General features: G+C 41.2%; 1 protein-coding gene across 1 annotated transcript in view; it reads left to right on the plus strand.

Annotated features, from left to right (window-relative positions):
- rab26 (RAB26, member RAS oncogene family) overlaps positions 1-15,254 on the plus strand; it is a 100,258-nt gene that overhangs the window by 44,454 nt on the left and 40,550 nt on the right. Inside the window, exon 4 of the mRNA XM_084342845.1 lies at positions 1,185-1,251. Coding sequence (XP_084198971.1) covers positions 1,185-1,251 — 67 coding nt within the window. The remainder of the gene's footprint in view (positions 1-1,184; positions 1,252-15,254) is intronic.

The raw sequence follows: 15,254 nt of genomic DNA on the forward strand, positions 1-15,254 counted from the left end.
TCCCTGAGAGATACACACAGTGCTTCATCCACAAAAGTCCTGTCAACAGAAGGCTGCCTTGTAGTGGTGTCAGAGGACAGGTAGCAGTTTCTAAACCACTTCTCAGAAGAGGAAACAAGGCCAAATGCTTTAGGTGGGCTAAGAAATACCAGAATTTCACAGTGGATGACTGGGAAAAAAAAGTCTGATTTAATGATGAATGCAAGTTAGAGGTTTATGGCAGTAACAGAAGGGTGCATGCAAGGAGTCGAACAGGAGAGAGAATGATACCACAGTGCTTCAAACCTACAGTGAAACACGGTGGCGGCAAATTACAGGTCTGGGAGTGTTTTGCCTCCTCTGTAGTTGGACACCTACACTTAATTGGCTCCACCCCAGGGCCAAAGAAGACCAAGCAGTCCTGTCTGTCAAAGACTTTCCTCCGCAGTCACCTGACCTCAGCCGCATCAAACATTTATGGGGGCGCTTGAAGAATGAGAAAGCCAAGCATTTTGTGTCAGGAAAAGACGCTTTGTGGAACACAGTCAAATCATGCTGGGATAACATGAGTCATCAGGTTTTTCAAAAACTTGTGGAGTCCTTGCCAGGTCGAGTGCATGCTGTCATTCAAACAAAGGGGGGAAATACCAAATACTTTATTCTGAATTTCATGGACAAGATTAATCTGATATTATCAATTGTAATAAAAAATATCATGACATTTGAAACAAATGTAAAATAGAAGTATCTTGACCCCACTGTTTGTCCTTAACTAAACATATTTAGCTTGTGTCATGTACATGATGTAAGTCATGTCACATAAGTAAAGCCAGTAAACATATTTTAACCAAAACAACAGTCTTTTCCTAAACCTAACCCAGTAGTTAAATGCCTAAACATAAACAAACTGTGACCACGTCTTTATGTATGCCATAAGGATGCTGAAGGTCACGTGACAATGAAAACAGGTGACATGACAAAAGTAAGCCGAATTCATCCTTTGCTGCACGTCCAAAACTCATAAACAGCGGATGTTGTCAGATGACAAGCAAACAGCTTAAAATGCATGATACGACACACGCAATGCTCTTAAAAGTGGCCTGCTATTTATATACCATCCCATGAGATTATGTTGGCTAAATATTATGCTACTTGATGGTGATGATGATGATGATCAAGATATCCTCTTGTTCCTCCTTTTGTAGATCTGGGACACTGCTGGACAGGAGCGTTTCCGGAGTGTCACACATGCTTACTACCGCGACGCCAACGGTAGGACTCCTGTGTGTTTGTCAGTGTGAGCCTGTTTGATTATGACTGACATTGCTCCCTCTACCTTTTATCTCCTCCTGACACAAACAAAATTTTCTGACTGACGTTTCGTTGCCCTTGTTTTCTACAAATGTGTGACTGACAGCAGCAGTCTCCCCGCTGCGCCCTCTTTCCTGTTGGGAAAGAAAAAAGAACCACTCAAGTCGCAGCTGATTTGATAGACTGCTACGTGTGTGTGCGCGAAAGCATTCGCCGGAGGCTCTGTGATGTGCAGGTTCCCTTAAGCGAGAGGCTAACCACTGGGTGGGAAAATGAGCCTGCCTCTCACACAGCGGGTGGCGGGACAGCCATGAGCTATTCCCCTGTGTGTGTGCCTGAGTGTGTATGTGTTTGTAGCAGTTATACCTCGAACAACCCCACTGAGTACAGACAGCAGTGTGCCTCAGGCCAAGCTGACTGAGCAGGTGTTTTGGAACACGCACAGACGTACACACCGCCGTACAGGCAGTGTTGTGTTCAGCAGCATACCAGATAGCATCTTAATGTGCGATTGTTGTGTACGTGGTCCTGTTGTATCTTTATGTATGAGTGTGTGCTTGCGTGTGATTGCATGCAGGTACAAATTTGTGTGTAAATGAGTGTGTACATGTAAAAATCACATGTGTGTTCGCGTTATCCGTGGCTACAAATGCGTGTGTGTCTGTGTGTGTGGCTGGCCAGTTGCCCGGTGTTATTCTGATCTGTCAGTGCAACAGTTTACCCTCGCTGATCTTTAACAAGGCTCCCGGGGAGCTTCAGACCAGCTCCTCCGAGTTGTCCGTCTGTTACTGACTTTTAAATAAAGCTCATTCAGTCTGACGGGCAGGACCAGGGGAGAGGAAGCAACCCCAATGCAGCTGTCACGAAAGCTGTCAATTCTTTGCGAACTAATGGACATTTTTTTTTTTGTGAGTCAGACTTTGAGACGTAACGAGCCAATGGTTGGTTTGCGGCCCCTGCCTCGTGTCTGAGCATCGACAGGTAGAAGTGAGCAAGTGGGGTGTCTAAGAAAAGACTAAATGATTATAGTGCAGATCTATATTCTGAAGCACGACACATCCATTTCGGAGAGAAACGCTGGCAAAGGTTTATCATTTCAAAACTTGTATTGAGGATAAAGTCGGTATATAAATGAATAAATGGTTCAAAGGTGTCCATTATCAGGAATTAATGGACAATTATAGGAGGCTAGGACCATGCTGTGTGTCGCATTATGGATACCTCAAAGGGCTTCAGCAATCCAGCTTTTGTCACTGTCACTTGCCAAAGAAAAGAAAATGAGACCATTAATTTATATTTTCATGCATTTTACAATCAAAATTTAAAGTTTTTAACTCAACACCTGAGGATTTGACTAATACCTGGAACAATCATGACAATCCCATAAGGTTATTATGCAATGGAAGCGTTGTTCACTACTCCAGTAAATAGGACAAACCTTAGATACGACCTAGCAAAAGGAGATAAACGAGTCCGCTCAGCTATTAGCCAGTAAGCTAACGTTGTGCTAGCAAGGTTCAAAGACAATAACTGTGTGTGGTTGACCAAGGTAAATATAATTTTATGGTATGTTTTAAAACAACACAAGCTAGCCATATCATGTCATGGTCCTCAAATGAATATCTCAATATAAGATTTTCATTAACAAATGATGGGTCATGTGTTCTGTCGGCCGCAGCCTGAAATAGCAAGATTAATTGCAAATTAAGGAAAGTGAACAGACAGTTTGAGTTTAGTTCCATAAGTGTCTGTATATTAGGAATTAATCGACACCCTGCAGCCAATCAGAATCAAGCATTTAACCAGACCATGGTATCAGACCATATATCCATACAATCGCCAGAGAATCACTAATTATGTCGACTTACATTTTGCTTGCTAGTGTTTGTTATTCTTTTCATCCCTACATGAAACATTAGCAAAGCACATATGCTCTGCTCTCGTTTACAGATATTTCTTTGGATCTCCTCACTACAGCCAAAGTTTGCTGCCACCACACAGCTCAACTGCCATCTGCTATGAGTTAGGAAAAAGATTTAGGCACATAAGGTGCTGAATTGAACACTGTCCACAAGTTTTGATGAAAATGTCAAGTGAACGACCAGCCATCAATTTGTCAGAGATACAGGAACACCTCCTGACTGCTGGTTATGTCACTCCTTAAGCTAAAATAGATGATTGTACAACAAATGAGTCATAATCTATTGTTGTTTCTTGTGAATAAAAGTCTGTCTTGTGGGCTGTTGCTCTCTGTTGGGGGCTGATGTATACTCAGCATCACTCAGTGCTCACTGATTCAGAGAGTGTGTAAGAAAAGACATCACAGCACTGAAAGCTTGGCAGCTGAGATGGAGACAAAATATAAATCACTGAGGTTTTGGCTGTCATTCCTTTGAGTAATATTGCCATTGCACTCAACCTGTAAGTTGTCAAGATGTGTGAATGCAGAAAATGTCGAGAAAGAAGTCAAATGGTTGTGTGCACGTATAGTTTTCCTGTTCATTTTGTACATTTTGAGGGTGCTCACTTAGTTTTACCTCCAAAAAGTGCTCACGGTAACGGGCTGAACTCTTGTGTTGTTTAACAACTTGTCAGATTGTCTGACGGCTGATATGCTTCGTGGCCTGTTGGACTTTGGTGTAGCGATGCCACTGTGTTTCCAGAGCTCTGCTGTTATTGTGTGGAGTGGTTGATATCATAACCACATAAACCAAACTTTGCTTCATTAAGCTTGACTGTACCGAGGCACAGTTTAAGTTCAATACCAACTTTAGCGTGCTAACATTCTCACAGTGACATCGCTAACATGCGTTCAGCAGGTACAATATTCACCTGCTATTTTTGATATGATTTAATTTCTTGTGTTAGCATGCTAACACTTTCTAGTACGCATCTAAGACAAAATACAGCTGAGGCTGCTGGGAATGCCATGGTAGTTTTGCAGGTATTTGGTCATTTAACACCCAAAATGTCACCCTCTTGATGGCAACAGAGGAAAAGTCACGTGATCGCCAAAGTCATCAGGATACATCATGTGGGGAACATGAATGTCTGGACAAAATTTGGAGCCAAACTATCAATTGGATGTTGGGACTTTTCACTTTTGCTGTTTAGATACATCAGTCTGGACCAAAGTAGTGGCCAATTTACATCCATAGAGCCACCTGGCTAGCTTGTAGTGTATTGAAGCAACCTAATCATGGTCATGGTTAGGCTTAAAATACCTGTTTTGGTCAACACAAACACAAAGGAAATTGTCACGAGTTCTCTTTAAAAATATCCCGTGGTTCCACGCTTACTCAAACACGGACTCAAACTGCAGTCACCAGTTTGACAGCCTTGTCGATGTGAAAGTCAGGTAATAAAAATAAAATGTGATTGCGGTATGGTAAGTTTCTTCACAAATATCAACTTGGTACATGACCTATGACACACATAAAGCTGGATGTATGTGTGGTTTACAGGAACCTGAACTGCTAATATTATATCCTGGCGACAGAGCTGCTTAAAGTGATACTTTGCCCCAGGACAGCTATTGATGTATCTTATATTCAGCTTTGACCCCAATCTTGGCTGCCATTAAGCTTTTAATGAGAAAGCAAGAAGATCCAGACAATCAGTGCAAATGAGCCGGTGGTTGCAGCGAGCCCAGTGCAATCTGCCAGGCCCATCTGGTGTACAGGGCGCTGTGCAAGGTCCAGCTGAGTCCAGAAACAAGCCACAGACTCCTCCTCCCCCCCCTCCTTTCCCCCAGTGGAGCTGACAGTTTGTCATTTCCACCACATGGAGCGAAACCACGGGGCGTTCAAAAAAGTGGAAAGCAGACTTTGTGGGGGAGACGAGGAGCATGAGGGGGGGTGGACAGGAAAGAGAGGGACAGAAATGTAAAATAAGAGAAGGGATAGTGAGAGAGATAAACCTGATGCAGGCATTAGCAGAGGAGGGCGAAAGATGGAGAAATATTAAGTCACATAAACTCAATCTATTGAATCAAGAGAGGAAACACAAGGTCCGGAGGAACAAAGCAGTCAAACGGGTTCAAAAATGCAACTAGCCTTCAACTCTCCAAGTTGGTTAAGGCTGGAAGCACAGTGCAGACAAATGGCAGGAGGTACAATTCAACTAATGTAGGGAGAGAGAGCAGGATGAATAAAAGGGTTTAGCAAAACCATTATAGAGCTTTTAATAGAAGTAGCATCATGCCTCGGTAGAAGGCAGCGCACTTACAACGAGAACAGAGGAATTAAAGAAAAGTGAAAGTCAAGGTTTTTAAGAGTGTTCAGGTGATGGAAGAGAGACTCTGCACGGACTCATCCTTTAAGACAAATGATGTGCATGCACGTAGTTCCTGAGCGGCATTGTGAAATTCCTGATCACAGGAATTGCTCTCCCTGAAAAAAGCGTCAGTGTGATCAGTCACTTTGTAACACAGATGTCACATTAGCAAATGACAGACATTTCAGCTCGATTTGAAATACCTCCGATGTCCTTTCCCATTACGTTATCGCAGAAAACGAGCCAATGTGATGAATTTTAAAGAAACTGAATTGCGGAGTTAATAGATTTCATGGCGCAGGTAATGGCTGCATTACAGATGACTGCTCCAAATGGTGGTTTGTGATTAAAAGGGTTGTTCGAGCTGTATTGTTCAGAATGAGGTGCTTTGGCGGCTTCATTTCTCCGTAATGGCCTTCATCGCCTTCTCTTTGTTACCTGCGGGGGTGAGCAGGGGTGTTATGGCTTAGAAACCACACACCACAGTTATTATGTTAATGCTGTGTTTGAAAATGTATGTTAATTACTAATTGTATTAGACAGTAACTGATATGTGTAGTGGAAGAGGAAAACAAACAAGCTAAGAATCTAAGGTCACGCTAGAAGGTCTGAGAGGCTACAAAGAAAACCCACCTACAGTACAGGTTAGATGAAAGTTGAGGTTCAAAATAAGTTTTTTATCTTTAGCAGTCATGTTGAAGTGAATGATCTGTTGTGCTTGCCAATCCCTGGGAATTGACATAGTCATAAATTCTTTGGCCAATCACTGCAACTTTCCTGAAAATTTGACCAATAATTTATGATGTGTTTCGACAAAATTGCAAGCCATTTGTTGGTCATTTCTCTGGGGGCGAAAGAGAGGGGTACGACAAACAACAAAGATCACCAGCTGGAATCGAATTGGTGACAGTTATGGCCATTTGGCATGCACTCACATGTAAAAAATATACGTCTAGCAACAGAGCAAGCCCAAATAAGCAACTACACTTTAGAAACAAGGCCAAAAAAATGCAACGCTCCTCTTCCAATATTTGTAAGCTACTTCAGAGAAAAAGGGGCTTATAATACATGGACTTGGAAACCGTGCACAGTAACCATTTTTGCTACCAAGGCGCTCCAGTTTGGCAGGCACTTCATCCTAAACAAAAGTATCAGTGCAAACTTTACAAAGGCCGCAAATGTCTGGATCAGATTTTCATGCTAATCCATCCCAACAGCTGCCAAGAGCTCAGCACTCGAAAACCACAAAATGTCAACTTCATGATGGCACTGATGGCTTTCTTGTGCATAATGACATGATGTCAGTCATCATGTCATTATGACTCATGTTCTGTGCAACATGAATAACTTTGCAAAGTTTAATACCAATCCATCCAAAATATATTTTAGTCTGCACCGAAGTGTTGGACCGACCAACCAACACAGACGTGTACAGTACATGATTTCTCTTTTCTGTTTGTTTTGTGCCTTTTGCCTTATTTTGGATAGTGACAGGCTGACAGGCTGTGACAGACAGGATAGCCAGGAGAGAGTGAGAGGAGTGAGAGAGGCCTAGACTGAAATTAGACCAGGGCCGCTGTGGTAAGGACCCTCCAAGTCAGGATGATTGGCAGTGTTCTTTTTTTTATAATAAACAAATTTAATGTTAAAAGGATCGCTGTAATAATTTATTGAATTAGGAAGTCATAAAAACGGCAGGAGGATTGGCGTTTAATATTTCAGTGTCTCAGTTAATTGATCTATTTCAGAGGCTTTCAAAACCGCCAGGCTCGCATCCCCAGGGAGCGCTGGAGAGTTAAAGGGGAGGCATTGAGAGAGATGTGAGGCAAAGATAACATGCGAGGTGAAAGGGGCTGGTTCAGTTAGTAAATTGTAGTTTGACCTGATTTGGCCTGCTCACCAACATAGTCAGGAGTTGGAGCTGCTGACATACAGCTCATGGAGGCTCTTAAGGTACTTTAAAACCCGAAGTAGTGATCCTGTCCTTCAGATACATGGACCAGACGTGGCCATTATACAGGTCAGGCACCGTGTAGTCACCAGGGCATCTTCTCTTTTTGCATTCTTAATTTGGCAGAGAAATAAAGTAGTGTTGGTTAAGTCAAAGGTCCTTTGAAGCCCTACGATAAGGATGTTAGTCTTCTCCTCCTCCTTATGGGCAGTATCCAAGGTGTTATAGTTCTCTAAAAAGATGCTTCTTATAACCAATCTTGTAACCAACATATTCGGCGTACTTTTATTTGTGCAGATTTGCGAAAATGTAATCAAATATAGTTTTAAAAGTTGCAGCCCCATGGGTAACTTTCTGTTGTCTTAAACATATAATCTTTAACATTTCCGCATTAAAATGTTTGAAAACAATTAGACATTTGTTATGTATATTGTTGAGTTGTTTACATGCAGCTCTGGAGCAACATGTGGCTCTTTTGCTCCTCTGCAGTAGCTCCCTGTGACTTTGACAAAAAATGACATGAAAATGAATGATGGTGGTTATTTTTATACACACTGCTGCAGGCCTAGAGTGATTCGTACATTCATTGATTGTGAAAATGCGTAGCCTACACACAGAGTACTATCTGTTCTCGCAAGTTGTAATTTTTGTCAGTGAATTGAACGACCCTGAACTGATATTGTTATTCAGGCTTGTGTATGTCAAAGAAGTATCAACAGAGTGAAAAAGAACTGAACTTCTCAGTAAAGGGAATAATGAAGTATGTCTTATTTTTCTTTTTCCTTGACATTTCCTCAAGGTTATAGTGCATTTCATTCGTTCACCTGTCGCTATAACTTCCAGGTGAGGGTCAGAGAGTGAGGAAGGAAGTAGGCGAACAAGACAACAACTCCCATGAGCCCACGCTACTTACGTCTTTTGTTGTGTTTTATTGAAAAGTGCCAGAAAGTACATAATGTGTGTTAAAAAAGCTCCAGGTTCTTCACATGTAATGGGTAGCGCTCTATAGAACATAGCTGCTCAATAGTCAGTCTGTGTTTTGTAAGATCCATATTATTGATGTATAACCTTCAATAATAACTGAAGTCCTTATGGAATAACATTTAGTTTTCTGTTGTTATTGAACAACCTGTCCTCGACGCTCAGTGTTAAAATGCCACCAACGTGGCTGAATTGAGCTATGACAAAAATAATGCAGGAACATAGAAATCAGGTGTTGGAGCCGCAGACGCAACATTCATTGCATATTAAATCAGTGTCATTACCTCATTATGTCTCCGCTCATCCCACCCTGCCTTCATCATTTTTTATTCCCTCTATTCCGTCTTCTCATGTCTCCGCTTTCATCACTAATGAGCAACTGCGAGCCTCCGTCATGGGCAGCTTGTGAGGGCGAAACGGGATGGACAGCTGCAGAGGGAGCGATGATCAATAGCTGAGGGGAGAAAGTTTGAAGGGGCGAGAGAAATGGTAGAAAAGATGGAGGGGAAGAGAAAGGGAAGGAAGGGGGGAGATGGATGGAGAAGAGGAGAAGCGGCAATTGGAAACAAAACGTTGAGGCTGTTGCTCTGCCACTTGGAGGGCTTTGAGCTGTGCGATCCATCATCAAACTCTGTCTGGGTCTTTTTCTTACACACACACACACACGTGCACGCAAAAACATACAGACACACACTATTACTGACTTTCTTCCTGCACATTAAACGGATGCGCAAGGTCAGTCAAAGACATTTTTGAGGTTTTGTTCTTGGATCTGTGTGAAGTGAGCAGAGAGGAGGGATGTGTGAACATGCAGATGTATCTGCCTGCCTATACACTCCATCGAACTTATCTGTACCTCAGCTCACCCCTTCGTCTTCAAATATCGATCCAACCATCGCATTTCACATGCTTTACCTGCTCATTTCACTTCAATGTTTAGCTGAGAAGACTGGCTTGACGCAGTATATTAGTGGATTCTCCCGTCGCGACGCCTGGGGAATGTAGTAATCGCTTGTCGTCGTGATTGATCCACCACTTTGGGAAATGGAGACCGTAGCATGGAGCGCGGCCGTGCTTAGCCAGGAGAAGAGGTAGAAATGACAACTGCTGCCTGAACCGTCGCAGGAATAACGGAGGTGATGTAAGGAGGCCACGCTGGTAGCAATTTCACACGCTCGCTCTCATTTGGTCGTGCGGTAACATTAAGGCCGGGGCAGCAACATGCCTGAAGGGAAAAAAAGCGAATCTCATCAGTCAGATATCACACACACACTCTCTCACACACACAGACATACGCACACTGGTTTTTCATTAGTGTAGTGTGGAGTAATCTTTAGGGGTGCTTTTAATTTTCAAGGATCTAATGGAGCAGGAGGGTGACTGCTGAGGCTTACATGGAATTTGAAATTTGATGGAAATTTTCTGTCAGGACTTGTAGTGTGCATGCATGTAAATCAGTCTTTAAAAGTGTCTTCTGAAACCACTCAAAGCGCTCAGAAGTGGAAATACCACCATTTAAATGTGCCACATAGAAAGTACTGCATTTATTATATTTTTGTCAGCTAACTCTGCCCAAAAACACCTGATTCAAATGAATAGGTTGTTATCAGTCTTGAGCAGAGCTTGGTGACTATCTAAAAATTTAATCGGGTGTGATGGGGCCAGTGTCAAGTAACGAAGTACAAATACTTTGTTACCTTACTTAAGTAGAAATTTTGGGTATCTACACTTTACTGGAGTAATTATTTTTCAGATGACTTTTTACATCTACTCCTTACATTTTAAAAATAGCCTTGTTACTCCTATTTCATTCCGACTTGTCATCGTTCAAAAAAGAAAAAAAAAAAGAAAAAACCTGCCCAGATAAATCGCAGCATCCGGATAGAGTGAATTTGACTGCGGTTGGATGAGAAGTATAAACATATACCATTCCGACACAAATCAAGTCACACTCCAGCAAGGACATAGCAGACTTTATGTATGTAGCCTGGTACGAAGATGTCCGTGGCAGAGACTCAAGAGAACTCGAGCAAAATGTCCCTGCAACCTCTTGAAACGACCCAGCAGTTGGATGCGTACGTAGGGTGCCCAGGAGACACAGTAGAGGTACTGAGCCCTTCCCAGCTGTGTGCCAGCTATCGCTTAATACGGCACTCCCTGCCTCAGCAGCCGGTGAAAGACTGTTTAGTGTTGCAGGGCGGATCTTCAGGCCAAGAAGAGCACAACGAAGAAGTTTGTGAACCAGCTGCTTTTGCGGCTGAACAAAGCCTATTGGTAACTCTTTGTTGCATGTTCTGTGCTTAGCTGATGTAGATCCTGATGTAAAGTACCCTGTTGTTGTACATACAGGATTGAGTCCAAAGTGTTTGTTACATCTTCCAGTTAAATTTGACATTGTTGCCATTAGCTATAGAATTGAGCATAGTACATACCAGGAAGGTATCAATCAGGATTAATCTGGGTTATTTTTTTCTATTTATTTATTTATTTTTTTAATTAATGACTTGGATTAATCATTCATTTTGACAGCACTAATGTATACTGTATATAGACAACCATACAAGGGTAATTGTTACTAAGCCTGCCCTGGGTATACCAATTTTCTTGTCCAGTTTTGTTATCTTACGTCCGTTGCCCTCACAGATTCCTGCAGCTAAGCTTGGATGTACATTTACATTCCAATAAAGGTTATTGATAACAGGCCTCTGAAGTTTGACGTTTTGCACCATTACAATACTTATAGGCGACTAGTCATCATATCTTCCGCTCCATGAAACACATGTTAATGCTCAGTAGTACACATATGGTTCTTTAATGTATTTGCATTGTACTAAAATGCGTTCATTTACAATGGGCATATATGAGGCTGAAACAGGTAGCCTAGTGCATCCCAAATTTTTCAACATTTACATTTTGATAGAACATTATGGTCATTATGGCCTTTAGAAAAATGTTTTTTTGGGCAGGTGGGGTAGTGCACTATAGGCCCCTGTGGCACGGCCTAAGCTTTTGTCCTTAATGGCATTTTTTTCCCTTACATTAGTTTTACTTTTATACTTTAAGTAGTTTTGAAACCAGTACTTTTACACTTTTACTTGAGTAAAAAGCTTGAGTTGATACTTCAACTTCTACAGAAGTCTTTTTAAACCCTAGTATCTATACTTCTGCCTGAGTAATGAATGTGAATACTCTTACTTATTCACTTTTTTTAACGTTTTACATGCACAAAAATGCCACATAACACAATAGAGGAAAGGCAAAAACCCCAAAAGCATAATATGAGCTCTTTAACATAGCAAAAATACCAGAAGCAGGGGAACACAGTGAGTCGGTCTCTGGACATTGGTTTAAAAAAAAATCCCTCAACACTAAACTTTAGAAATGAACATATAGTTATTCTTCTGTTTAAGTGTAAACAAGAAAAATATGTTTTATTGGATTTACAGTTTTGTTTTTTCTTTCCTTACTGAGAGTTATGTGCTTGAAGTGTTTTTTTGTTTGTTTTTTTTTGTTGCTAGCCTGGTACCCTGGACTCTCCATTGGTTAAGATTCCAAGAGGTCACTGCTCCCAACCAAGAAACAGTGCCGAAAATAGCGTAAAATCAGACCATGTCCTTTTTTACGCTTTGGTTTTTGTATGAATTAAACAGACAGCATGCAACATAAGTGAGACATGTTGGTTGGCAGATTTTTCTTTTTTATCTTTGGGCAGGGGCAGGCTAGCTCTTTTCCCCTGTTTACTGTCTTAATTTTAAGTTAAGCTAACTATCTTCAGGCTTTAATTTAAAATAGTTTAAAGGTTTGTGTAGTAGTCATTTTACAACAGCAGGGTTGGGGATTGGTGAATGAAGCTGCTCTGTAGTCTGGTGATACGGCAGCGGATAATCTGTATCTTTTGCCAGATGGCAGCAGAGTGAACAGTAACAGACATAAAAGTGGTATCAATTTTCTTATCTAACTAAAGCAAATGAGTATACATTTTTAACTATTCCTTTAAGTGCCTTCTCGTGTCAAACTCTGCACATACATCGTTCTACACAGTGAATCTCAAACATTCAGCTGTAGGAACCAGAGGACAAACACATTTATGACTGGAGGAGGACTTAAATATGCAAACTAGAAACTACAGCTTTCAATAAAGGAATGGAAGTTATTATATAACTAGACAAATATTGATGACATTATTGTTCTCTTTTGCTTCTTGTGCTCCTTTTTGAAAGACGCCGGGGCACCCTGGTGGTAAAACCTTGACATTCCAGTAGTAATTTCTCTCAGCAACCTCCTATGCCTACCATCACTCCCTCTCTCCCCCTGTGTTTTCCTGTCTCTCTTTGTTGTCACCCCATCAAATAAAGGTTGACTGGATGGTCTGATTTCAGGATCATTATTGTGCAAAACCTAAAAGTCAACAATCAAAAAATACCCATGGCCATATGCAGGTCAATGTCTGTTTAAATTTTTATGCATGCATGACTTGTTTATGACTCAAAGAGAGGAGAGCAGCCAAGGTCGGCCAGTCATTATTGACGCAGATTATCATCTGAGAGATGATGGATGGCTGCGCTCTTTATGGATCACTTCACTCCATCAAACTAAATCTCGTCCTGCTCAGGACTTCCTGTATGAACTTTGATAGTCAAGGTTGAAGTGGCTCACAAAGTCGATTAATATTCTGCGTGTAATATGGTGTGTTGGGTAGTTGCATTTGGGTCAGGCATGGAGGTGAACATTTTAATGTTCGTTTTTCTAAAAACATGGAGCAGAGGGTCATTTCTTTATCATTTCTGCATTAAAATGTCTAAAAACGACTCGACACAACCCTGTTATAGTTCATTAAATTGTGCACATTATTCTTCAAATCCAGAGAAATTTAAATTTTATTCAAGGTAACACAATAGTGCATTTCATTTGGTCACCTGTTGCCATAATTCTCTTGAGAGACCCCAGAGATTACATACATGACTTTTAAATTTAATAAATGTGTCCTGTTAATTGAAAATACTATATATCAAGCAAAAACATAAATGTAAATTCATTTTTTTAAAAAGTGCAAAAAGGTAGATCAAAAAGGCCCTGTCACTTAAATTACAAAATACTATAGGTTATTTATCTATGGGCATTTTCTGAACTTTGTAATAAGAAGTAGTTGGTTAAGGTTAGGGAAAGTACTCACTTGTGTTTTAAACAAATTGCTGTTTGGAGAGTTTGCTTACAAAGACATCAATGTCTGGATGACGTCAAGCAGGTTTAATGCTAATCACGTTCACCATCATTAGTTCATCGTGGTAGCATGCTTACATATTATTGTTAGCTCTAAACACATAAGATAAGGCTGATGTGAATGTCTTTGTCTTTAAAAGTCATAAACATATTGGACAAATTTGAATTTTTAACCTGACGATCCAGCTAGATGTAAAGTCATGGGAACACCAATGTGATTATGACTCACAATTTTACAGCAATCCATCCAATAGTTGTTGGGGCCTTTCACTGAAAACCACAAATGTTAACGTCTTGGTGGGGCTAGCGATCCAGAGTATCACCAAAGACACAAGAATACATTGACTGGGAACCATTAATGTTGCACAAAATACCATGGCAACCCATCCAGTAGTTAAGGAGATACTGCACAGGATTTTGAAGTTTTTGACCTGCTGGTGGCACTAGAGGAAACAGCAGGACATCATCCAAGTCAGTAGGATTCATCCTCAGGGCATCATGAATGTCTCCGCAACATTTTGTGGAAATCCATTCAGTAGTTGTTGAGGCATTTCAGTCTGAATGAAAGTGGTAAACTGATCGACTCACCAACAATAGAGCCATGCCGATGACCTTGGCCAGATGTAGGTAAGGTTCTTGGGCATGGTTGATAAAGCAACTAGTATTGGTTAGGCTAAGGTTTAGTACCTGGTACTTGGACATAAGGTGTGGGAAAGTTTGTGGTCATTGAAAAAGTCACAACTTGGTTTTAAGTTTAAGGAAAGCTTGTAAGTATGGGAGGTCAGAACGTTTTAAATGAAGCACTGTTGGATCACTGAACAGCGTCTAAAAGGTGACAGGGTAATTCAACAGGCTGCATGCAACCATTCCTGCAGCATTCCCAATCTGACAATTGTGAATCGATGACTTCAACACACCTGGTAAATAGGCAGGAGATGAAGTTTCTCTAAAGCTTTGTTTGTCCATTATCAACTCAACTACTTCTGACACCATGAATGCCTTCGAGGAGAGCCTGTGCACTGTTATCCTCATTTTAATGAATATTTGATCAAACCACTCTGCTTGATGGAAGATGATAGCTTTTTGGAGGCCATTCAGAACCACCTTTGTCTTTGAACGTACTCAGACCATACTTTGTATGAACCAAGCCCCAAGAAACATTACTCAGCTTTAAAGCCATTGCAGTGTAATACAAAGTCACGTGATGTACACTTGCCCAAAAAGACTGTCCTCAGAGCTTACATTGTGAAATAAGCATCTATAAAACACTGGATAAACTTTTTTGGAGCATCCAAATCTCCAAAAATGACTCGCATACCGTGACCTGAAACAACATTTTGATATTGTATAGAGCCGCACCCTTAAATTGTTTTATTCCCATTCAAGTTAGCGGAGGAGGGCTAAACCAGAAGTTAGCCACACGCCCTGTGGAAGTCTAGTGTGCACGCTCTTTGGGCCGCATGATACGTAAACACAACAACAGTTTGGGTTTCACGATCTTGCTAAAGGATACTTCGACATGCAGCCAGGTGAGCTG

Source organism: Pagrus pagrus (assembly GCF_965226575.1).
Source record: "Pagrus pagrus genome assembly, chromosome: 21".
Lineage (NCBI taxonomy): Eukaryota > Metazoa > Chordata > Actinopteri > Spariformes > Sparidae > Pagrus > Pagrus pagrus.